At 43.7% G+C, this 21608-nt stretch overlaps 1 protein-coding gene across 19 annotated transcripts in view; it reads left to right on the top strand.

The window, feature by feature from the left end:
• LOC107269371 (lachesin) overlaps nucleotides 1–21608 on the top strand; it is a 124785-nt gene that overhangs the window by 8466 nt on the left and 94711 nt on the right. For 2 of the 19 annotated variants that reach the window (XM_025086665.1, XM_025086662.1), the window contains exon 2: nucleotides 19879–20003. In XM_025086665.1, coding sequence (XP_024942433.1) covers nucleotides 19879–20003 — 125 coding nt within the window. Of the gene's footprint in view, nucleotides 1–13691; nucleotides 14085–14329; nucleotides 14510–14737; nucleotides 14944–15062; nucleotides 15450–16278; nucleotides 16478–18377; nucleotides 18485–18523; nucleotides 19223–19404; nucleotides 19422–19878; nucleotides 20004–21608 lie in introns of those variants that run through there. The other 17 variants (XM_025086667.1, XM_025086669.1, XM_025086666.1 and 14 more) reach the window with 17 other exon arrangements.

Below are 21608 nucleotides of genomic sequence, written 5' to 3'. Positions count from 1 at the left end.
GGTAGTAATTTTTTTTTTTTTTTTTTTTTGAAAAATTTGTAAAAATCTTTTTTACTTTACACTCTTTTTTTCTCAGGCAACTGGGTTGCGTATCTGCATTGCGTCATCTTGTATCTAGATTCCCTATGAAATACGTCAACTACCGCGTAGGGATATACCGAATGTATAAAAATCGAGACTGCAATGAAATGTCTCATTAGAGATTCTTCTTTTCAAATTTCTTTTTTCAACTTTCAAGTATGCACGCATACTGTCAATGGCGGGACTCGTTATTACCGTCGAGTATCGAGCTTGTGCTGCGAGGGCCTTCGTTAAGGCTTCAAACGATTGTTGATTAGATTCTCAGGAGTTAGTGTTAAATTTGAAATTTTTTTCAAAAAAATTCGTATACGACTATCTCAAGTAGATTTCAAAATGCGGAATTCGATTTTTGGCAAATATTCGAAAATTATATTTCAACGTTGATACCATAGGCTAGATCTGACCTCGTCCGTATTGTCACGACCTCGGCATGGCTTTGCCTCGTACTGAAAGTAAGAAATAAGAAAAATCCCATTCGAAGGCGAATTGCGCAACTACGAACAAGGAACAGGGATAAATGGATACTTTCGGTATAAATATGAAATAGATATGTGGCAACGTACGTGGAATCGATTCTGAGAGTAATTTCGCACGTGGCAAAAGTGAGGGACTTTTATATTTTTTTTCACGGTGATATTATTGCGAAAGGGGGAGAAATCGGATTAGTCGTTCGGAAGTAAGATATCCGTGCGTGCTGGTGATCCTGAAATATTCGTTGGCAGTTAGCTCGGTAGGTAAAGGTAGATACCTACGTAGGTAGGTAACGGGCTGGTAGCGTACGGCGGCTCGAATTAACGAGGGCGCCTTTCCGTATTTCAGTGTTATTATAGCGCTAAGTAATGTACCAAGTTTAAACCGGTATATATAACCCGTGGAAAAACTTACTTTTTCGCTTTCACCGGGCAAGAACGACGATCCGAGCATTTGGTCCTCGGGTGTTCCGGCGGGGCAGCCGGGGGGGTCGAAAACGCTAGGACGCTGATGGTTCCTTCGGAAGAAGACGAGGTAAAGAAGTGAGCGGAGGTTAACGTAGCATAACTTCAGTTGCGAGATGACATTTTTTAGCCCGATTTTACCTTTCTTCTCTCTGCCCCCTTTTTTCCTTTCTTTTTCAATGTTGTACCTATTTTTCTTGCCTCTATCTCGCCAGTGTTTCACCCGTCCAACGTTGTTTACGTGTGACCCCCGACGCGACGACCTTTTCGCGCCCCCACGTAACGCCAAAGTTAATGGTCCGTCATTGGGTGATTTTTTCTTCTCGGGCCATGCAGCACAGAATCGCCGGGCGCTATGATGCCGGAGCATCGACAAGCCGAGCGCGCAAGAGAAATACGCCTCGGGTTAAATAAGGTGCAGAAAGATTTTAGTCCCGTGAGAACGAACCCTCTGACCTCCGACCGCCCCTTCCACGTTGCAGGGTTAGTGTCTTGGACGTGAGATATAAGAATCTATACACGTAACAAGAATAACTGAGAAGCGTATCAGCCGAGCCGGTACGCGTGTAATTTGTCGCCTAGGAGCAGCCTGGTTCAGTCGCGACAGAGTCTGGCCGGATAAGTGAGAAAGGTATAGGTAGGCAAAAGGATGATAAGTAGTTAGGTACGTAGCTGGCTCGCCACGTACATTAATTCACAGGATGGGAAATCCTCCTCTTTGCGGTGACCTAATGTCTTCTACGAGCTTAGGCACTTCTTTATGGGTTTGCCACGGCATGGGATTGGCCTTGGTGTTGACGGTACAGCAAGAAGGAACTACCTGCGCTACTAGACACCGGCTGTGGGTTGGCCGCAGTCGCCCGTAGAAACTTGTCAGAGCATGTTTGACGACGACTGTAGAGCTGTATAGAGAGAAAGTCTAAAGAGTTCCTAAAGTACTCACTTCGTATACGTATCGGATCTTCTCAGGAGCTTGGTATACTTTGATCTCAGACTGAAATAACTTTTGTATCCAATGGCTATTATCAGACACGACAAAGATACCGAATATACATAAATCGGTACCGCTTTTACATAACCGTAAGTTCACTTTAAATATTTATAGCGCTTTTAAGAAACGACCGTTTTTTTTTCCGATTAACTCAGCTGACTTTTATGTCTGTCGTATTGCCGTCGGCTTGCCGACATATCAAAATCCAAAATAATATGTTTTTTCAACACCGCTCCCGAATCACCCACTCGTTCGATCCCCAACCTCAAAGTATACCTAGAGCCATAAATAGACCGAGTCAGACTGTGCGCGCATGCGCAGAGCGTGCGACGCGACGCAACGCATATTGCACCGTGTAAAAAGAGACAGAGCGGGTCGTTCGCACAGGGCAGCGCCAGGGGAGAAAATGTGATCGGTAGGAATGTCGCGCCTGGCTAGTTTAAATTGCTCGATGAATAATGCAGTGAGTCGTCGGCGGAGGGCGGTCGACGAAAAGGGGTTCGGAGAAGGCGGAGGGTTATATAATGCGTACAACTGGATGTGTTGTGTCTGCCTTTGTCAACCGCAACAACGGCAGCCTTAATACAATGCAGGACGGACAGAAGTTCAGCTCGACAGCAAAATGCTGTGTGTCACTAAGTAAGCGTCTAGATTTGCCGTTCTCTTGCGTACCCCCTTATCCAACCCCCCCGCCGTCCCACCTTTGCACGAGCTACCTCGGGCATCCTTCCTTGGCAGGAAGTGTCAGATTCAGCCGTGTATGTTTTGCGAGACCTTCGTCTCTGCCCCTCCCTCTCCTACCCGCTCTTGCATCATCCCCAGTCGCTCTATCTCTTTTCGTTACTATAACTTCGTCCTTTATTTTTCTCCCGTCCCCCCACTCTCTCTCTCTCTCTCTCTTAGTCTCGAACGTTCGTAAATTCCGGCGTTACACGGGGTATTGTTTTTGTTAGTGCGAAACGCAGAGGCCAAATCCCACTGGATTAGTCGTTAATTTTTGGCCCGAGACCATCCCTGGATTTCGACGTCCGAAGCACACAGACCCCCCGGTTGTGTTTACGATAGAACCCTGGGCTTTCCTATCCTTCTGCTTTACTCTCTTGTACCTTTCTCCGGGATTTAGTCGTCTGTTGTGAAGAAAAAAAAAGTAACAGGCTGTACGAGTCTGCCGTGTGGATGTATAGTATGCATTTGCCTACGTCAATAAGGCTAAGTAGATTTCTACGCACGGCTACCAACATCCACGGGTACAGTGTACGTCTGATTGGGCATAGATACGTAAATTCTGCCAGAGCGTAGAACGTCATGCACTTTTAGGGCATTTTTCATAACAATACTAAATTAATCGATCTATTTGATCTTCGTAATGAATCTCTGATTCGGGGAAATGTAATCAATGACGGGGGTGTCTGTGATACCGGCAATTTCGTATTAATTCATAATTGGTACTTGTGGTCCGGTGGTATTGCCATCAGGAATTTACCTGGAATTCGGTTTAATTGATATTAGTCTCTGGTGTCGATTTTGAGGGAAGACAAAAATTTTTGTTATTATCAAAAATTGCATTCATCGCGAAACTCTCGCGAGGCTGTTCGGTGATAAATATGGATGCAATCGATGCTTATGTCACTATAGGGCGAAATTTCGTAAATTCTTTTAATAAATTTCTTAAATTTAAATTTTATTTTCGTTTCTAACTGCAATTCTTTCGCGCGTCAATATATGAAAAATTTCTTTATCGTTTACGTGCTTTCACGAATTTCTTGCCGATCGCAGACAAGAGCACGTGGCTCAACTGGATGATTTCCGGTCAGCGAGCAGTGCAGTTACGTAGTCGCGGCTAGTCCATGTATTGCCCTCTGTTGCTGGACTGTAACGAGAATCATGGTGTCCCTTTCTCGGGCCGGGTTACACTAGGCTTTAGTTACGTTATGATGCACGTTGATATCGGCATCCGTCGAATTATCTACTTGTACATAATTGTAGTAATTTCGAGAGGAAACCGGCTGCTTTGCACGAGCAGGGAGTAATTGCGCTGTCCGTTCGATTGCGCACGATTGATAAACGATGACACAGCGTACGAGTGCCATAAGGCCTGACAATGAAAAAAACATAGGGCAGTGATTGGCGTAAAAAAAAAAAAAAAAAAAAGATTTTTCAAAATAATAAATATTCAGTATTCCCATTGAAAGTTTAATTATAAAATCAAAGTGCCTTTCCAGGTCCTACCGATCAATAGGAACGTGTATCGAGGCAGCCAGAACTTACGAAAGAAAAATTACAGTTACTGCAGGAACGAATTTAAAGAAAAATAATTTACTCTGTACAGTAACGGGAATCTGGGTGGCGGTAATAAACCCTATTACGAGACTGCGAGATATTTCATTGAATCGAGGCAAAATCCGGGTGGGATTGTCCGCGAGTAGAGAAACGGAATTAAAGAGTGAAAGAATGGGAATAAGAATAAAGAAAAATGCATAAACGACAAGTATTGAAAGTATTGGAACGTCGAAGCCATTCATGAAAATTAAACTTATTTCGGGGTACCGAGTCCTTATTAAAGTCACTTTAACGAACGTGTCCCACGAATGTCTTCAATGCCTTTTCTTAGGCTACGAATTTACTCAGACCCCGGATAATTGGACGCGTCTGAATATCGAGAAATTCAGAGAGGTACAGAAGGCATTAGCCGGCGCCGTGATTCGCGCATCTGTACTTGACAATTCGACTGCGAGTACGGTAAAGTAATACATAATTTTCAAAATTTTTTTTTTCCATTTTTTACCTACCCCTTACCGATCCTACGTCAGATCCTGCGATCGACTCGTGCAAAGCGATCCTGCTACGTCACCGATACGAATATCACACGTGCCCACAGAAACATTCCTAAAGAAGCATCCTCGACACGTTCGAATTTTCTCACCCGCGTAAGGTACGTATTTTCTGTATACGTTTGCCTCTAATACTTATCCGCTCTCTTTACCTGACATTTCGTTCCGTCTTCTTTTTTTTCCCGACCCTCTCAATCCACCCATGCCCTTTCCAAACGACAGGCAATGCATTGTGCCTCGCATTACAATATTGCGAAGCAGCCTTACAGCAGGGACAGCGCCACGTACTTTCAACGCGTGGCGGATGAGTAATGAAACGGTCACACGGGCAGAGGTTCTCCAGTCTCGTGGGAGGCAAGCAAAGGGTAGCGAAAAAAAAAAGGGATCAGAAGTTTCCCAAGAGACTATCGGGATAAGGTCCCACTGAGTATAGGAAGCCAGTATGGTTACAAAGGAAAAGCACTGGTAGATCTCGTCGATTTATTGCCGATACGAAAATTCCACGTAATTTGACAGATTGCTCATAAGCACGATTAGCACGTAGAAACGGCTACCCGAGCAGCTCGATTGATGCGTCACTTGAATTTTTCGAATTTTCGTTGAAAAAATTTATCATGAAAAAAAATTATTTTCTTTTTTTCTTTTAACCAACCTGAGAACCCTTCTGATAGGCTGTCGACTTTTAGAGAACCTCAGGCCTGATAGGAGCATCGTACGGACAATGGGCTTTGAGAAATACGAAGAATTCTAAGGACAGAACATTCTCAGCTACGGAAACGTGTCACGGATAGACTCTGCTTTTTTTTTTTTTTCTTTTTTCTAATCCTTTCTCATTTCTTTAGGCCTCCGAGGATGAATCTTGGAAATATATAACCTATCGCCAAGTCGTCTACCGCTGCGTATGGAACGATGCCCAAGTACTCTATTCGTAGATTGTCCCAGAGATGTGATTAGACAGGTGCAAGTAAAGCAGGGGACGGTAATACTGCTTGTTAGTGCAATATATTTCTACGTGATAACAGGTCCATTTTTTCCCCTCTATATCATTATACCGATACGTGAATCTTGTATGGCAAAGGAACGATATAATAACGCAGCGTATATTTATTATGAAAAAATCACAATTTCTATACCGACTAACCAACTACCCTTATTACTTACTATTCGAACGCACCAAAAGGCAGCTGGGGTTGAGCGACACGGGTGATGCTCCATTCAGAGAAATAGATCTTCAGCAGACCAGCCAGCCACATCCTACCCAGTGCTACGTAGGTCTGCTGCGTACTTCAATTTTTCCCACGTGCCGCGAGTCGGGATCATTGGCGTAAAGCAGGATATTTATCCATAAGAACTGCAAGAAAAGCGCATCGCGAGCTTCGCCCGTAAGGAGGTAGGAGGTTAGGTTAGGAGCACGTAAGTGTAATAAAATCATTCGAGCGCTCGATCAAGAGAGTAAAAGTCACTCGAGCGCACGAATTATTATTGAATCCAACCTATCCTAGCACAGCATACATAGCCCGTGGTACCTAATTTCCCATAAAATTTCAAGCCTCCGTTAACCAGCGAGTTATTAATTTTTCAATATGGTTCTTACAAAATATTTCAACGAACCCCTTCAATCTCCGTGATCTCCGTGAAAAAAAAAAACAAAAAAATGTTTCACCCCAAAGCAAAGAACCGGGTGTGTGGATTGTGCGCCACTGTAAGTGAAAAAAAAAAAAAAAAAAAAAAAAAAAAAAAAAAAAAAAAATAAATAGTCGACAAGATGTACGGATCGCGTCCAACGTATGCAAAGGGTTACCGTGAATGAAACATTTCACACTGATTACACTCGGGCTCCAACGCCGAGTGGATTTTCCTTTCTGACTTGGAGAACGTAACGGGGTAGAGTGCGAGGCCGGAGAATAATAAAAGTAACGGAGTACGGAATAGGGCACGACGACGAGAGAGATCCCCCAAAATCTAGAAATAGGAACAGGGCACAGTAGGGCATAATACGGAATGGGGCACAGCGATAACAGAGATTTCCCAAAATACATAATAGGGCATAGGGATAATAGAGGTCCCTACGATTCGAACGTAGCCGAGTCTAGGATACGAATCGCGGGATACCGCATCTTGGTTGACGAAACGTAACGGAGTAGTGCGGCGCGAGGACAATTAATAACGAAGTCACAGGCAGCCGTGGCTCGAGAGACGGATGAAAAGGTGTAAACCGAGGTGGGCGTCTAGGACGACGGTTGGGCGTGGTAGGAGAGCTCGAAGGGTGGCGGGTGTACCCTGAGCGTCAGAGGGAGTCGAAGACGACGAGATTCAACGTGGGTTCCTGAAACTAGGTTTATTCGCGGGCGGGGTTCGTCGTTTGATCGTTGGCTTTCAGAAATACATATCAGTGACGTGGGGGGGCCGAGGCCACAAAGGAACATAGTATTAAAGCAAGCATCCCCTCTTACTCAGTCCCTACGTCATCCACTTGGTTTCACCTAGAGCCCTAAACCCTGTCACGTGCTCCTGGATGATCGGGATCATCCAGGTACTGCACGAGGGATCTTCGTACCGAATGATCTTGCTGCGATCATCTGAATATCGCGCCTAACGGACTATCGTTAAAACTTTTCCAATTGGTGCAGTCTGCAAAGAGATGCTGCTCTCCATTCCTCCTTTGGCGCTATTAATCTTTGCTCCGGATCAAGGGCGGAGCTGGGCTCTCGAGCCCTTGAGTCAAAGGCAATTGTTTATAGCCGGTATCCAATCTAGCCCGGATAGCCTCACTCGAGGTACTTGGGAGCAAACAAGATGTAAATTCGCCTCCTACTACCGGCCGGAAGCAAGTAATTAGATGCGTTGTTGCGGGGCAACCTTTGAACTAAGGCTTGGTACCGGGGTAGATTAGTGTTTGTAGTCGTATAGGTACTGTCATGTAACTGGTCGGGGTTAGGACAGTGGGCCACGACTAAGGGGATATAAAGACGGTGAAATTTCGATTCGACTTTGTAAAGGCAGGGTACCACCGTGTTCCAATGACTTTTTTAGAATATTGATCAACTGGTACCTGGGTCTGACTGGGAATCACTATGAACGAGACTTCCTGGGGGTCGGTATGGAGTGTGGTCATTTCCTGAGGTCATCCTTCGAACGTTGACAGGTTGTCGGTGCAAGGGAAGGAGATAAGGATGAGAATTACCACCGACTGATGTTACGGAGTCGAGATTAATATGGTTGCTTGAAACAACATTGCTCTAACCTAACCTGAGCTAAAGGCATGAACTATTTACGTTACCTTGGAAGGCTACGTCGTTCGAAATGAAATCACCAGGTTCAGGTTGGCTGTGCCTGAATCTGTTTTACATACTGACTACTATCGAGCAGACCAACTGGGGTTACGAGGTTGTTAATTATGAAAAAAAAAAGGTATAGCAACGTTATTGGGATATAGTGTATGTTTCTGTTTAATGAGGTTTAAACCCACGTGGGCAAGTAATTGTGCCGTTGGCATTATTGAGAAATGACGGGGGGTTCTCTCTCGTCAGTGCTGGCGTTAGCGTCAGCGGCAGCGTTGGCGCCGGAGCAAATTTTTTTGGGCAACGTTACGTAACCGCGTTAGAAAATAACAGAAGGCTCTTTTAACCGATCCAGAAGCTTCTAGAACATTCCAACGCGCCGATCAATTAATGCGTTTTATTAAATTAATAGGGATCTTTCAAAAAGGATTCCAAGTCAAGGAGAAGCCTGATTTTGGACTCCTTATCAGTGAAGGTTTAACAGACTGTATAAAGGAAGATGGGACGTACCTTCAAAGCCCGGGACCGATTTGAAAAAGCTTACTCCAGCGGATTCCAATACGTCGCCCGTGGGGTGGGGTCCACGTAGAGGAGGTCGGAAAATGGGCGGACGGGTGGGTGGTTAAAGAGAGAGGTCAAAGGGCGGAGAAGAGGGGCCGGTGGCTGCTACCAGTCTACAGAGCGTCTGGCTTCTGAATTGAATGCCCGCTGAGAGACATATGTTTACGAGGTTCCTGTATTTCCCGGGGCCAAAACTTTTATTTTCTCCAACCGTACCCACCGCCATCTCTACGTCTTAAGCCTAAGTACACCCTGAGGAATTGAAGGGGACTAAGAGCAAGACCAGCCCTTCGAGTTCCCTATCTACGACCTCAGCTAGCAGTAGTTACTCTTCTTCCTGGATCAGACCCTTTTCCTTTTATTTTTTTCCCCTCTAGTTTTACAATCTCACCGACCACTCACGACGATTTCCGGTTTTCAATATCTCGCCGTTATCTGTCTCCGTAACGGACGCGTTCGCATACTAATGGCGAAATCCAGTGAGCCCTATAGAGTGACACGAACGTTAACGTCCGGATCCCGTTTCCCGGGACAACTACGAAGATCGAACGTGTTTCTCGTTAAGTGACGCAATTATATGACACATCCATTACTTACACCCCTAACTATACGATATTCCCTGCACGGTTATACTTTTTCTAGTCCATTAACAATGCGCTCCCAGTGGTTCACGATGCATTCGAGAACGCACGCAACCTCAGAGCTCGCTGGGCACTTGGAGTTTACAGGGTTTTGATCAATGGTATCCAATCACGTGGGCTTAACCTCAAAATCCGAATACACCAGCCTGGTTCGCGTGGACATCCAGAGAAGCTGCAACGACTGAGGTTGCACCGTGCCGGAAAGACGATTTGAGTAAATGAAAATAAGAATGACTGGGTGTCGGGTAACAAAACTTTATCAGGTCTCAGCATCCACGTTGACCTTAGTAGGCTCGTCAGGTTCAACCTGGGTATCAGCCCAGTTCGTATTATCCAGTCAGTCACCAAGGTACATAGCGCTCTGGGTGCCTACGTGGATCGCAGCTTGAATCCTAATTCGTCCTATTGGGTTTAACTAGTTATCGCGTTCTCGACGAGCATCGACAAATTTCGGGTACTTTGAGAATTCGCCCATCGACCGTCGAGTACTCAGCTTTTTTACACACGTCCTTTAACCGCGACCGAGTAAATTCGTTTCTGTCGGTTGTTTCGTTCGCGCCTATTAAACTTACCGGGGTGCAACCGCGTTTGGTTTTTCGATGGAAAAAAAAAAAGACATTCGACCCAGTCATTCCCTAACTTCGGGTCGAAACCACCCCTGGGCTATACCACGAAGATACCCCGGGCGAAAGGCATTCCTCGAGGACGTTTTCGTTAGAAGGGATGTTTCGTTAGGGAAGTTTCATCCGGGAGGAAGATTCTCCTGGGTAGGGGATATGCGTGCTCGGCTGACTCCTCCCTAATTTCCCGCAAATGAACGAATTAGCAATAAAACCGCCTCTTATTCGTTTTTTCCCGCTCCTCGTCGTTACGCGAATAAACTAACAACTATTGGCCCGTTGCGCAAGAGACTCGAGGAAGCTGAACCGCGAAGCACCATCTGTCTGCATGTTAAATTAATTTAAGAAATTATTTTAAAAATCTCGACCTTTGACCCGCAGCCTCGAATGCCGCCCCGATGACCCGATAAAACGTTTCTCGAACGTTTTCGGTGAATTTACACGGTCAAACGTTCTCCAGGGTTTCGGTATTGCTGTTTGGGGCTTGGCTTATACGGGAATAGAGAATTACCCCTGCTTTCCCATTCTGTCTCCAAATTACTTTATCTACTTTCGCCCGAGACCCTTCGCCACCTGACAGAGATTTTCCCGTAACCGAAATGCGAAATGAAATTAATTATTCGAACTTTTTTTTTTTTCCTATCCAAAATCCGCGTCACTACCCTCCCCTATACCTCTTTGTCCTTTCTTTTCTCTGTTATCCGCCCACCGCCTTCTCACTCTTGCTCTCCCTGCACCTCACGGTACGGAGCTCTGCCAGGAAAACAAGCATACGGGCAATAGTGAGGGTTGCCCGGGAGAAGATAATTAAGCTCGTTAGATGATCGCACAAAGCCATGCACTGCCCCGGGATCTGGCAACAAGCTGCGAAAAGCATCTGGCGAAGTGTCTCTCGTGAAAGAGAGAAAGGAATAGCCGCTTTTAACGTATTACCTGGATCTTCCATCTCGCTTCGTTCCTCCTTATTCCTTGTCTGTCTCCTTCCCTCCCACGCGGCCAAGATCCGCTGCGCTCTCAACGGCCATTAGGCTGGCAGACGGCGACAGGTAGCGAACGTTTAACCGGGCACCGAAAGCCAAAGCGTTAACGGGTTTGACGAAAGAGGCGCGAAATTTAAAAACATTTGAATAACCGTAAGCGCGGCCGAGTCCTTATGGAAATTTCAATTCCACCGCAAACCATTAACGATCGGCCGATTTAACGTCCTGGGGGTTACAAGAAATACTGGCTCGAATGGAACGAAGATCCGGACGCATAATAGAGTGCTTAACATTCTTTTGTCTCGTCGAGACGGTCTTATCTCCCTAGATCATATCAGCCAATTATTTCGTCGAGTAACTATTGTCCGCAGTTCGCGCTACGAGCATCCACTCTCCGCCGGCGGAGACCCGGACCAATTTTATCAGGTCAGAGTCTCCTGGATGCAGTGCGAAAAGGTCGCGAAAATCCTTTTCCCACGCTTTTTCCCTCTGCTACGTAATTTTACTCCTTATGACGGAGATTTCGCCAATATTTTCATTCCACGCGAATCTACCTCGGCACGTAATGCCTTCCTCCTCGTATCTCTTATTCGACGAAGATTCGTCCTGGCCATTTGCGTCCAGTCGGGCACGACGAGTTTCGCCTCTGGAGGCAAATATTAAGGCTAAAACGAAAAATGAAAAAATAAATTTTTGAAAAAAAAAATAATTTTTTTTTTTTCTTTTCAATTGTCCATTGGTTACAGTGGGGATACTAATAAGAATCATCCTCCGAGTGAAAATCCAAAAGTGGACTCGACGGAACGTCATTTCCTAAGGAACGAAGCCAACCGAGGAAGCCTCGTAGCCCGGAAGCCAAGAAGCCTCCTGGCTCGTGACTATGGGACAAGAGAGAATCGAGGAAAATGGGATGGAGATTGAAATTGGGTATGCTAGACTGATCATGGCTCCAAGGAATACCCTATGAACGGTTCTATCGGTGTACCAAGTTTGCCCTAGGTCTAGCGAACCCCAGCTATGACGATCCAGCCGTACCGTGACTTTGGAGTTACGTAACGGTAAGCCATCGCCGGGGTGACGCTTCGTCACGGGAGCGAGTGAGAAGGAGGGAGAGAGGATTTGTCCCTCTCACGGGGGAGGCTCGTTAAATTGAATTAATTTTCGAATTTGAGGGAAGGGCTGTGAGATGCGTCAGTCAGCGTAAGTACCAGCCCACCCCCACTTATCCACCTGCTCGACCTAACCTAACCTACCGCCCGCGCGGTTCCTATGTGACAAGAATGTTATCAGCTAACGAGAGCATCAAAGTCGGTAACGAAGTTTTGGCCTTGATAAAAGAAAACGTTAATTAAGTAAACGTATCCGCGTTTATTAAGTGTGGCCCGGTAAGCTCGGTGGGTCATGTAAATTTTTTTATTTTTTATTCACCTACAGTCACGAGAACAAGGGTAGGAGGTTTTATTTATAAAAAAATTGTATTCAGACGCGAAAAAATTTTTTTTTTCAAAAACTTGTACGGTTGTCAGTAAAAAATAAATGTATGAACGATAACTTTTTTTTTTCTTTTTTTTTTTTCCCATTCGGCTGGCAACACTCAAGCGAGTATGACGAATCTCCTGGGAAGGTATATCCTGGGTATATTTATATTCGGCAATTGGAATGCTTTCGTGACTTTGGATACAATTGAAAGTTCGAGGAGCCAGCTGTTGCCGTTGATGTTTTCTTAAGTGGCAACGCGCGAGAAGGAAAGAAAAGTTGCCAACCTCAAAGTATCAAAGTTCAATGTACGTACATTGCCATGGATCATCTTAACGTTTCGAATTGTTCGGTGCTTGTAATCACTTCGAGAATAAATAGCAGCTGTTAGATCGACGCCAATTTCCGATTTCATAATAAAGCATCCTCGCGATTTATTCTTATACCGACGAGATGGGAATAAAGTTTTTTTTTTTTTTTTTTTTTTTTTTTTTTTTTTTTTTTTACTTTAATTCTAATTCTACCCTGCAACCGCGATATCGCCCAAGTCGCGGCGTTTGACGACGAAACCAACAATTTCAGGGACGGGCACTTTCAGCTCGAGTACGGATCGCACAATTACCGTCTTTTGATATCGAGCTCAAAGTCATTCCAGGTTCAGTCGATAGACACGTGTGCAGCGCTTCGGAAACGCCAACAGACACAGGTGCACGCGCTGTAGCTGCAGACGTGTCTAATTAACTGTTAAACGCAAACTGAAAATCAGTTCTACAAGAGAGAATCAAAGTCCCAAATCGTACTGTGCAGAAACCACGTGTAAAAAAGGTAAAAAAAAAAACACAGTCAAACTGTCTAAAAAAAAAAAAATTTTCTCATTATACCGTTATACAGATCGATCAGGGACTTCCCTCCTTTGATAATCAAATTCGAGATATACATCAAGCACAGTCCAATTTGCCAGCTATCGGCGGATCTTCGGACGGGTGAAAGTTCAAAAATGCCAAGAAAAATAGCGCCGGCCCTTTTTACGCTGGTATCAATCAAGTCGCTCGCGGGCCGAGAGGAGGATGGACGGATAAGGACTGCAGGGCCTGTGGCCTAGTCCAAGAGAGAGAGAGAGAGAGACAGAGCAGAGGGACGACGGGGGCGAGTGAGTGGGATGGTTGCGGAGGTAAGGAAAGTATCTCCTTCGGTTATACGGGCGGTCAGTGCGCATGCGCAAAGTTACCGCGCGTGTCCGGATTCACTCGGGGCCAGGAGGAACGTGCTCCTCGCGATAGTGGCGCAAGCTTCTCCGTTGGAAGTTACGCGCTGCTTGCGCTAGTCTGCCGGCGCGAGTCGCGGAGTCCGTATAGCGTCGCTCGCGTTACGAGAACTCACCCTTAACATTGGTAGCCGGTCCAAGTCGCCGTTAACGCTGCACTACGTTGCCGAACTCCGATGGGAACGCGGCTACGGCGCCTCCTCGGCTAGTTTAACGAGAAGACGCGTCAAGCGTCTTTTTCCTTTATTAACGCGTCGAAGCGCATTTACGAAGCACGAATACACGGAAAGCGGGATAATGGACGATTTCGAAAGTTTGTGACGGACTGTTCATTAGTTCGATACTCGACTGCCGAAGATACCGTAGTACCCGATATAACGTAAAGCCATGTAAAAGGGAATGAAAAAGTAAGATCCAAGAGATGTAAGATCAAAGAACGAAAATTTCACGTGTATGGAAATCGATGTAATTTCTTTGAGATATTCGTAAAATTTGAAAAGAAAAAAAAGGTATTACACAAAATTGATACAGTCACCCAGTCTTGCTTGTTAAGCTCAAATGTTTTTCTCGTAGTTCGGAAAACGGTGACATCCAATAATTTCATTTCGCTGTTCCCTTTGAAATTCTTTTTTTTTTCCTTTCACGTAACTTTGAATATCCTTTTGAAGAATTCTCCACGCACACGAGTCCGCTCAACTTTAGCTGCCACTCCGAGAATGTTTCGACAGTCACCCTTACGATGGGGTTATGCAAACACAATTACCAGTGACGTTCAACGTGCGCCCAGCAATACATTCGCGAAACGCACCCGAACACGTAGCGACTCTTTGCTAATTTTCAACATCAAAGTAAATTCGAAATTCATTTCATTCGGTTCCTCGTAGTTTGCAATGCTAAATGCGTGCCGCACGTTGTTACAGGATGAATGCGATTTTCGATTTTACTTTTCGAAAAAAAAAAAAAATTTTTTTAACCAACCCCTTTTTTTCCCTTTCGCTACGTTCAATTCGCAAATACGTTACGGCGCACTCGGGAGCCTCCACTTTTCACGGAGCTTCTGGGCAGACCGTAACGTATTGCACGCGAGCCGCTTGCGGCCGCCGGTTTCTGCGCGAAGAACCTCGTAAATATTTACACCTCGTTTTTCGTGGCCGCGCAATTTGTCACGGGCAAAAAGAAAAACGTACACGTAACCGGTGTAAACGTCCACGGGCAGAGGCTATGCATTCGGGTTTGCAGCGATTCCCACGATTAAGTTTTCCTCAGTTTTCCCGTGGTCGAGGTATTGGAAAAATTTTTTTTTTTCACTTTCACCAATTTTTCGTATATTTTCGGTGATATGGCAAAAAAATTTTTTTTTTATTCAATAAACTTACACACTTCTTCGTACACTTCGTACAGGAGACAACAGGCCACATTGTGACAGCTGTCATGATTCTCGAAACTGTCACGTCACGCGACGAATTATACGAATTCGACGCGTGCATGTTTCATGACGTCAACCTTCTTTAGGCTCCACTCCGATGTGCTTACGTGCCCCATAAATATTACGTATCTACGAGGGCTTATGCTTTTGTCCAAGGAACAGATGCGACTGTCACAGTGAAATGCGCGAAATCATCTCGTACTCGAATGGGGGACGTAGTGAAGTGCCGTGGATGTTCTATAGTTAATTAACGGAACGACGAGTTTCTTAATAACCTCGTTAAACTCGCCGCTTCGTTATCCAGGGTGGAGTCGAGCGACGCCGTCACGTGGAGAAGAGACCAAAAAATTTACCATGAAATAGTACGTATTGACCTCACGTGTATAATGTTACGTACAATACTATTTACCTGGATAGTTTTCGTGTAGGTAGGTATATACCGGATTTTTTATTATTAAAAAGAAAAAAAAAACAAATTTCGCTTCCGATACTGAAAATCCTCGGACCGTTAACGCTGTTGAGTGAAAATAATTGACGGTGCAACAACGGGTGCCAGTGCCTAAAGACCTGTTCAGTACTAGTCAGTGTAACGGGATACCTTGATAATGGCATTTTCGAAAATAACCGATTTTATTGACATCAATTGTTTCGCAACTGACCCATTCCATGCAACTGTCGTTACGTGAAAACGTAATAAAAAAAAAATTGATAAACGTTACGATTAGATTTTTTGAATTTGAATTGATAAGGCAGGATAATTTTAACAGTGTAAATTGTACATCGAATAATCTATGACAACGATCGATGTCATTTGGTTGAATTTCTTGGGAGTAAATTTTGAGCACTGACAAGCTAAAAGTGTCACTTGACGTCACTGCAGATTAGAACACTGTTGTTGGCGTAGTCTATTGTCTTACAGCTGCCCTAGACTCCTGCTTAATAATGCGATAAGCTTATACAGTGTTTATAAAAAGAATTTTTATTTAAAACACTTTTTTTTTTTAATTTCTTTCACGTTTGTCATATGAGCAGTTTATTATGTGTGCATAACTTGAGTATCTGGTGTGTGTATGTATATATATAGTTTGTATGTTATTTTTCTATGACAATCAATCTTTCCCTGACAGCTTGATAGTCGAGCATAATAGAAGTTTCGTTGGATAAATGAGTTCAGTCAAGACCGTACAACGTTAACTGCGGTTACCGATGTCGTATTGAAATTTCCAAGTTACGTTACGAGGCACAACGAAACTGCTGACAGTACGGACGTTTTAAGTTGGCAATTGCAGAACCTGGGTGTACTGTACGCCGAGACCCGGCCATTGGGACACGATGAAATTTGCAATCCCTGCAGTCTCCGTAAAATTACGAAAACTCTCCTGGACCATCCGTATGCATTGGATTTGTAATTTTTTCATTAACATGTATAAATAGCACGTCGTACGGGTACGTCGTGAGGTTAATTTACGCAGAAACATAGATATATCGTATATGAGAAATTTAATATTATGATTTGATATATAAAAGCGATTAGCGTTATTCAAAATTCTTTTACTATAGAAATACTAGTCTAAAATTCTTTATTCGTCATACGATCCGATTGTCATTTTTATTTTAATACGTCATAATGAGAATTACTGTGGCCACCGATGTTTCTCAGGAGGTTTCGTTACATTCATTTTCAGTACTATACTTTTACGTTGCCAACTCGTTTATCTTGGCTTCTCGTTTCTTTGTCTTTGCAAACGACAATGGAACGACCTCGATTCGATAGGATAATTTGATGAAATGAAAGAGAAAAGCAATTATTAATGCAAATAAGGTAGCAATCGATAAGCTTAATGGCGTTCAAGCCCCAGCATTTGATTTTTTTTAAGCAGCAAAAATGTTAAGCCCACCTTGTGTAACGTCAATGAAAATGAGCAATATCGATCGTAAGGAAAATTAGGATCTATCGTTTACAACGATCGATCTCACCGATCAAACTTGGATTCATTGTTACATTTAAATACATTTAAATTCTTTGATTTTCAAAGCACGCAACCCCCTTCAATGTATAGCAGCGCGATATCACGTGAAATAATAATACGTATAAGAAACCTCGTTAATCGTATTTTATTACTTGCCAAGTAGAGCCGAAACAGACCGATATCTCGCTCGAAGTCGGCATAGTCGCGAGTACGAGTCGCCGAATAGAGAGCAAGGGGTTGTTTTACGATCGCAAAGATTTGTGCTTATTACCGTGATCGTCAGTCTCGAAGCACCCTTTAAATTGTGCCTATGGGAGGGATGGTTGTGATGTCACGTAGTTAACGTCTCCTTATAATTTGATTATTGACAAATACTCATTATCAATTATAGCCCTGTCACGCTATGGCAATACGTCATATCAGTGGAGCAACATCTGATAGTCTCAAAGCTGCAAACTATTTCCTGTACCGAATACCTGCAATGCAGTACTCGAGAGAGAAAGAGAGAGAGGTCCATAATAATTCCACCTATTTTCCACACCTCTCTAACCGTCTTATGCATATCCGTACCTATTACGGTGCATCGAACAGTCGCAGGTCGCAGTTCAGAAATCATAAATTTTCATTACTCACCAGCTGAGCGACGTACGAGTCCCATAAGAGTTGGTCACCAGTCACAATTTACACTTCGACAAAAGGTACACGGAGAGAGAGAAAAATGGGATAAAATAAGGTACCTTCCATTTTGACAGCCTACAGTCATCTTAAAAACTACGCACAAGTGAACGAGCGTGTTTGAATTTAGGTATCCAACGACATTTTTCTGTAGCACGACGACAGAGCTTGACGTATAATAGGATTCCGAAGCGATTTTCCTAAAATTCGCCAGACGTAATGAACGCCCGTTACACGTTTTGATTTAGAGGACAGTTTGATTTCCGAGTGGTACAATAACCGCCAATTTGTAAATCGCGTCGTAAATCGTGGACCCCGACGCTACCCGGGTTAACAGTTGCCGCCGTTACCCAAAGCCAATGTGTCCAGTGGTGTCGCGTCGTGTCGCGTTACGCTTCGAGCCATTTGTCGGATTGGATTAAACAATTGAAACAATTTAGACAGAAAAAAACAATGGCGACCGAGAGACGTGTTGCGGCGCGAGTGCAAAGCGATCGAGTACGGAGGTGACGCCGAAGCGATGGGATAGATGGCGCCAGGATCGGCCAAGTGCTGCCACGATATCTGAACAAAACGTTCCCGCAGTTCATTCAACGGACTTTCACGTTTTCAACGTTGATTACCCGTTAAAGTGGTTGACGGTCGTTAACGTCCGTGTATAACGACGCTTAGTACGGGAGAAAATCAAACGAAGAGATAACCCACGATACGTGAGCATTGAATACGTGGATATGGGATATATACAAGAGCAGGTACTACCCACCCATAGACAATTGTACGAATTCCATTCGCATGTAATGGCAGTGCGGCGCGTGCCAAATGTGTTATTAATTTTACGAGAACATACAACGATTTCTTCCCGTCCGTATCCGTCTAATGCCGTATATCTATACGGTCGTCCAACTATGTTACGTATTCGTATCTTTCCTTTATCTCAGCACTCTCGAATACAAACTCAAAGTAAACGTGTACGTGATTGCGTGCTAAACTGACCCAACGCTCTCCTACCTCCTGATTTCTCGTAATTGTTTTCAAACTGCAAGCTTGTTATTTTTATATAATCGAGTTGCCGACATTTAACTGGACGTTACACAGGATTACGGTGGTCACGGGTTCATTTCATTCGTAAAGTTCGGATTCACCCGGTATATATATATACAGTCGTGATTTTATCAGGTCGATGGGAGGTTTGCGTAAGTAAGAGATAGATGCGGCGCAAAGAGGGAAAGTTGGACTGAGTAAATGCAGTTGATGAGCGTGCATTACAGTTCGTTAAAACTGATTAGTACTATGTGTGTTAGGTAATGTCAATTGTACCGCAGTGATAGGACGGATGGAAGTACGTAGTGACGGGTAGCTAACGATTTCGTGGCTTTGGAGAATTCGCGTTGACGCATTTGATTGGCGCGAATTTCGAATCGACGTTTGTACACAGACGTTTCTACCGGTCTAATCATCGTTGGTTGACGTCACCTGGTGAAATTAGGCATGTAAGTTTTTTACATTTTTTTTTTAGAAATTGTCTACAAGCAACGTCAAATTTCTCATGCTGGGTTATTCTAATATTTTCCCAGGTCCAGTGTAACACAAATGTCCTCCTGGAAATTCAATTTAAATTAGACACGTCTCACGCACTTTCTGAACCCGAGGATGGGATCTCTTCTTGTTCTTCATACATATACAAATTCTGTACGTTGTTACCCTTTTCCCGTACGTAGCACATTGCAGCGTCGTCCGTATCCTCACTGAGACGAATTTCGTGCGTTCTCGAACACGAAGAATTTCTTCGTCCTTCCGGGCGACAACAATAAATTTCATTTACCGGGAAATTGAATGAATTTGTATCTCAAGTAGGATTGACGTTCTTCCGTTTGGCGAAATCAAATAAAAAGCAGCGACTGAGTTTTACATCCTCCTCTTTTGCTCTCTTTTCTTTTTTTTTTTTCACTTTTTGCCGGTTTTTTTTTCACTTCCCTACACTACCATCACAATCATTTGTCTACCTAGCTATAACGTCGTATTAAGCTTCCACTAGTTCTTACCCATATGAAAATAATGACGCGTGTATCTGCTCCATCCCTAACCCCTGTTTACCATAAGTAAAGAAATTGTTGTTCTTCCATAAAAAAAAAAATGACTGTTTCAGGCCGACACCGTGGAATGGAATAGAGCAGCAGGTCCTACGTTCTAGGATTACAATGGCGGACATACAGAGAAGGAGTCGATACTTGACAATCAGCATATTGCACATTATTACCATAATGTGTCAAGGTACGATCGATATACGTATACGTCATATACCTATGGATTTTCTATTGAAATTGACTGTACGCCATTAAAAAGCGACCAAGGCTACAGCGAAATTTCTATATATTAATTTCCTATACCGTTCTCTATGTAAAACCTGTAAAAGCTTTACAAAGTGAACACATAGTTATTCCGTCCATTCGATTCGCATGTTAAAAACCACGTTCAGGCGGTCCGTTCGAGCTGATCCAACTGAAATATACGTTCGCGCTGTATCTGCATGACTTTTTTTTCATAACAGCCAAAGAGTTCGGACGCCAATGCTCTCTTATGTAAATTCGTAACTTTAGTGTCTCCTCGTAATGACTTGACGTTACGTGTAAACGAGCGAACGCGGGTGAACTTCGCGTCCAGTTAATTACAACATAAGTTCGTTTAATGGACACGTGGAGAATACTTGGCGTGTAATTGTTGCTTTCCCCGGGTTGCAATTCGCGCATAACGTAGATTAATTAGCCCAGCGTAGATATGCGGATTATGTTGCCAGCCAGTTTCAAAATGCGTAGGCCGTGTAGGGGGGTCGGAGGGGCCCGCGTATCGTCGGCGGGAAATTTGAATTTGGCTATTTTATTAAGGCCCGTAGAGCGGCATACCGGCATTGCTGGAATCAAAGTGATAGCAATGCGTAATGCAATATTCGATTAATCCATGCTAATACGGATTATCACTAGAAATGTATGGCATTTAAGGGTGCCCGAGCGCGTGGTCGCAGAGGGAATAGATTGGCAAATGTCATTGGTATCGAAAACCGGGCATATTTTGAATGTCCGGCTAATATAAACTGGGAAATTATGCACGAGAATAATTTGCAAATAATTATTGTTATTATTAAATAATATGATTGTACGACTTAATGAGTGTACACTGAAATTTCATGAAATTAATAACTTTACGTCACGTCGTCGGATACTCGACGATCACGTGAAATTGGTCGTTTGAATTTTCCCGCCTTTCCACCGAACGCCGTACAATCAACTGCTGATAACCTCTTTAAATCGCTCGGAGGCTTTACGAGGGCAACTTGTAATTATCACTAAATAAGAAAGTCCTCGGCGTTACGGGAATATTAGCAGCCTCGAGAAAACTTTACGCTGTTTTCTTTTCTACCAGCTTTTTTTCACAAGTTTTAAACGATTTCGAGCAACGTCGAGTAAGAGCAGTCTTTACCCCTTTTACGTCATCGCGCAGTAACTACCGAGAGACGAGCGAGGGCTGGATTCACGGAGATAAGAAGTGTCGATAAAGGCAGGTACCCATAGGTAAAGTACCTTGAAGATAAAATCGGACGATACGGACGAATCTGTGTGCGTTATTGGAAAAAAAAAAAAAATTTCAAAAAATAGCAAATCTTCAAACAGGAAGTACCGAGGTGGAAGAATGTAAAATATATAGAATTTCTAACTTGCGAAAATCCTGAAAAATTTTAACGTTAATCGAACCGATTTCAAAAAACTTATATATGGTATATTACGTCCCGCTTGTAAAGCTACAACGTATCCACGTATAATTGGGTTAGTTATTTCTGAGGTCTTTTATTTTTTTCAAAAAAAAAAAAAAAAAAAAAAAAAA

The sequence above is a fragment of the Cephus cinctus genome, unplaced genomic scaffold, assembly GCF_000341935.2.
Source record: "Cephus cinctus unplaced genomic scaffold, Ccin1 Ccin1_scaffold0638, whole genome shotgun sequence".
NCBI classification, from domain to species: domain Eukaryota; kingdom Metazoa; phylum Arthropoda; class Insecta; order Hymenoptera; family Cephidae; genus Cephus; species Cephus cinctus.
The sequence above is the reverse complement of the archived record's forward strand: the minus strand, read 5'-3'. Positions and strand labels throughout refer to the sequence as shown.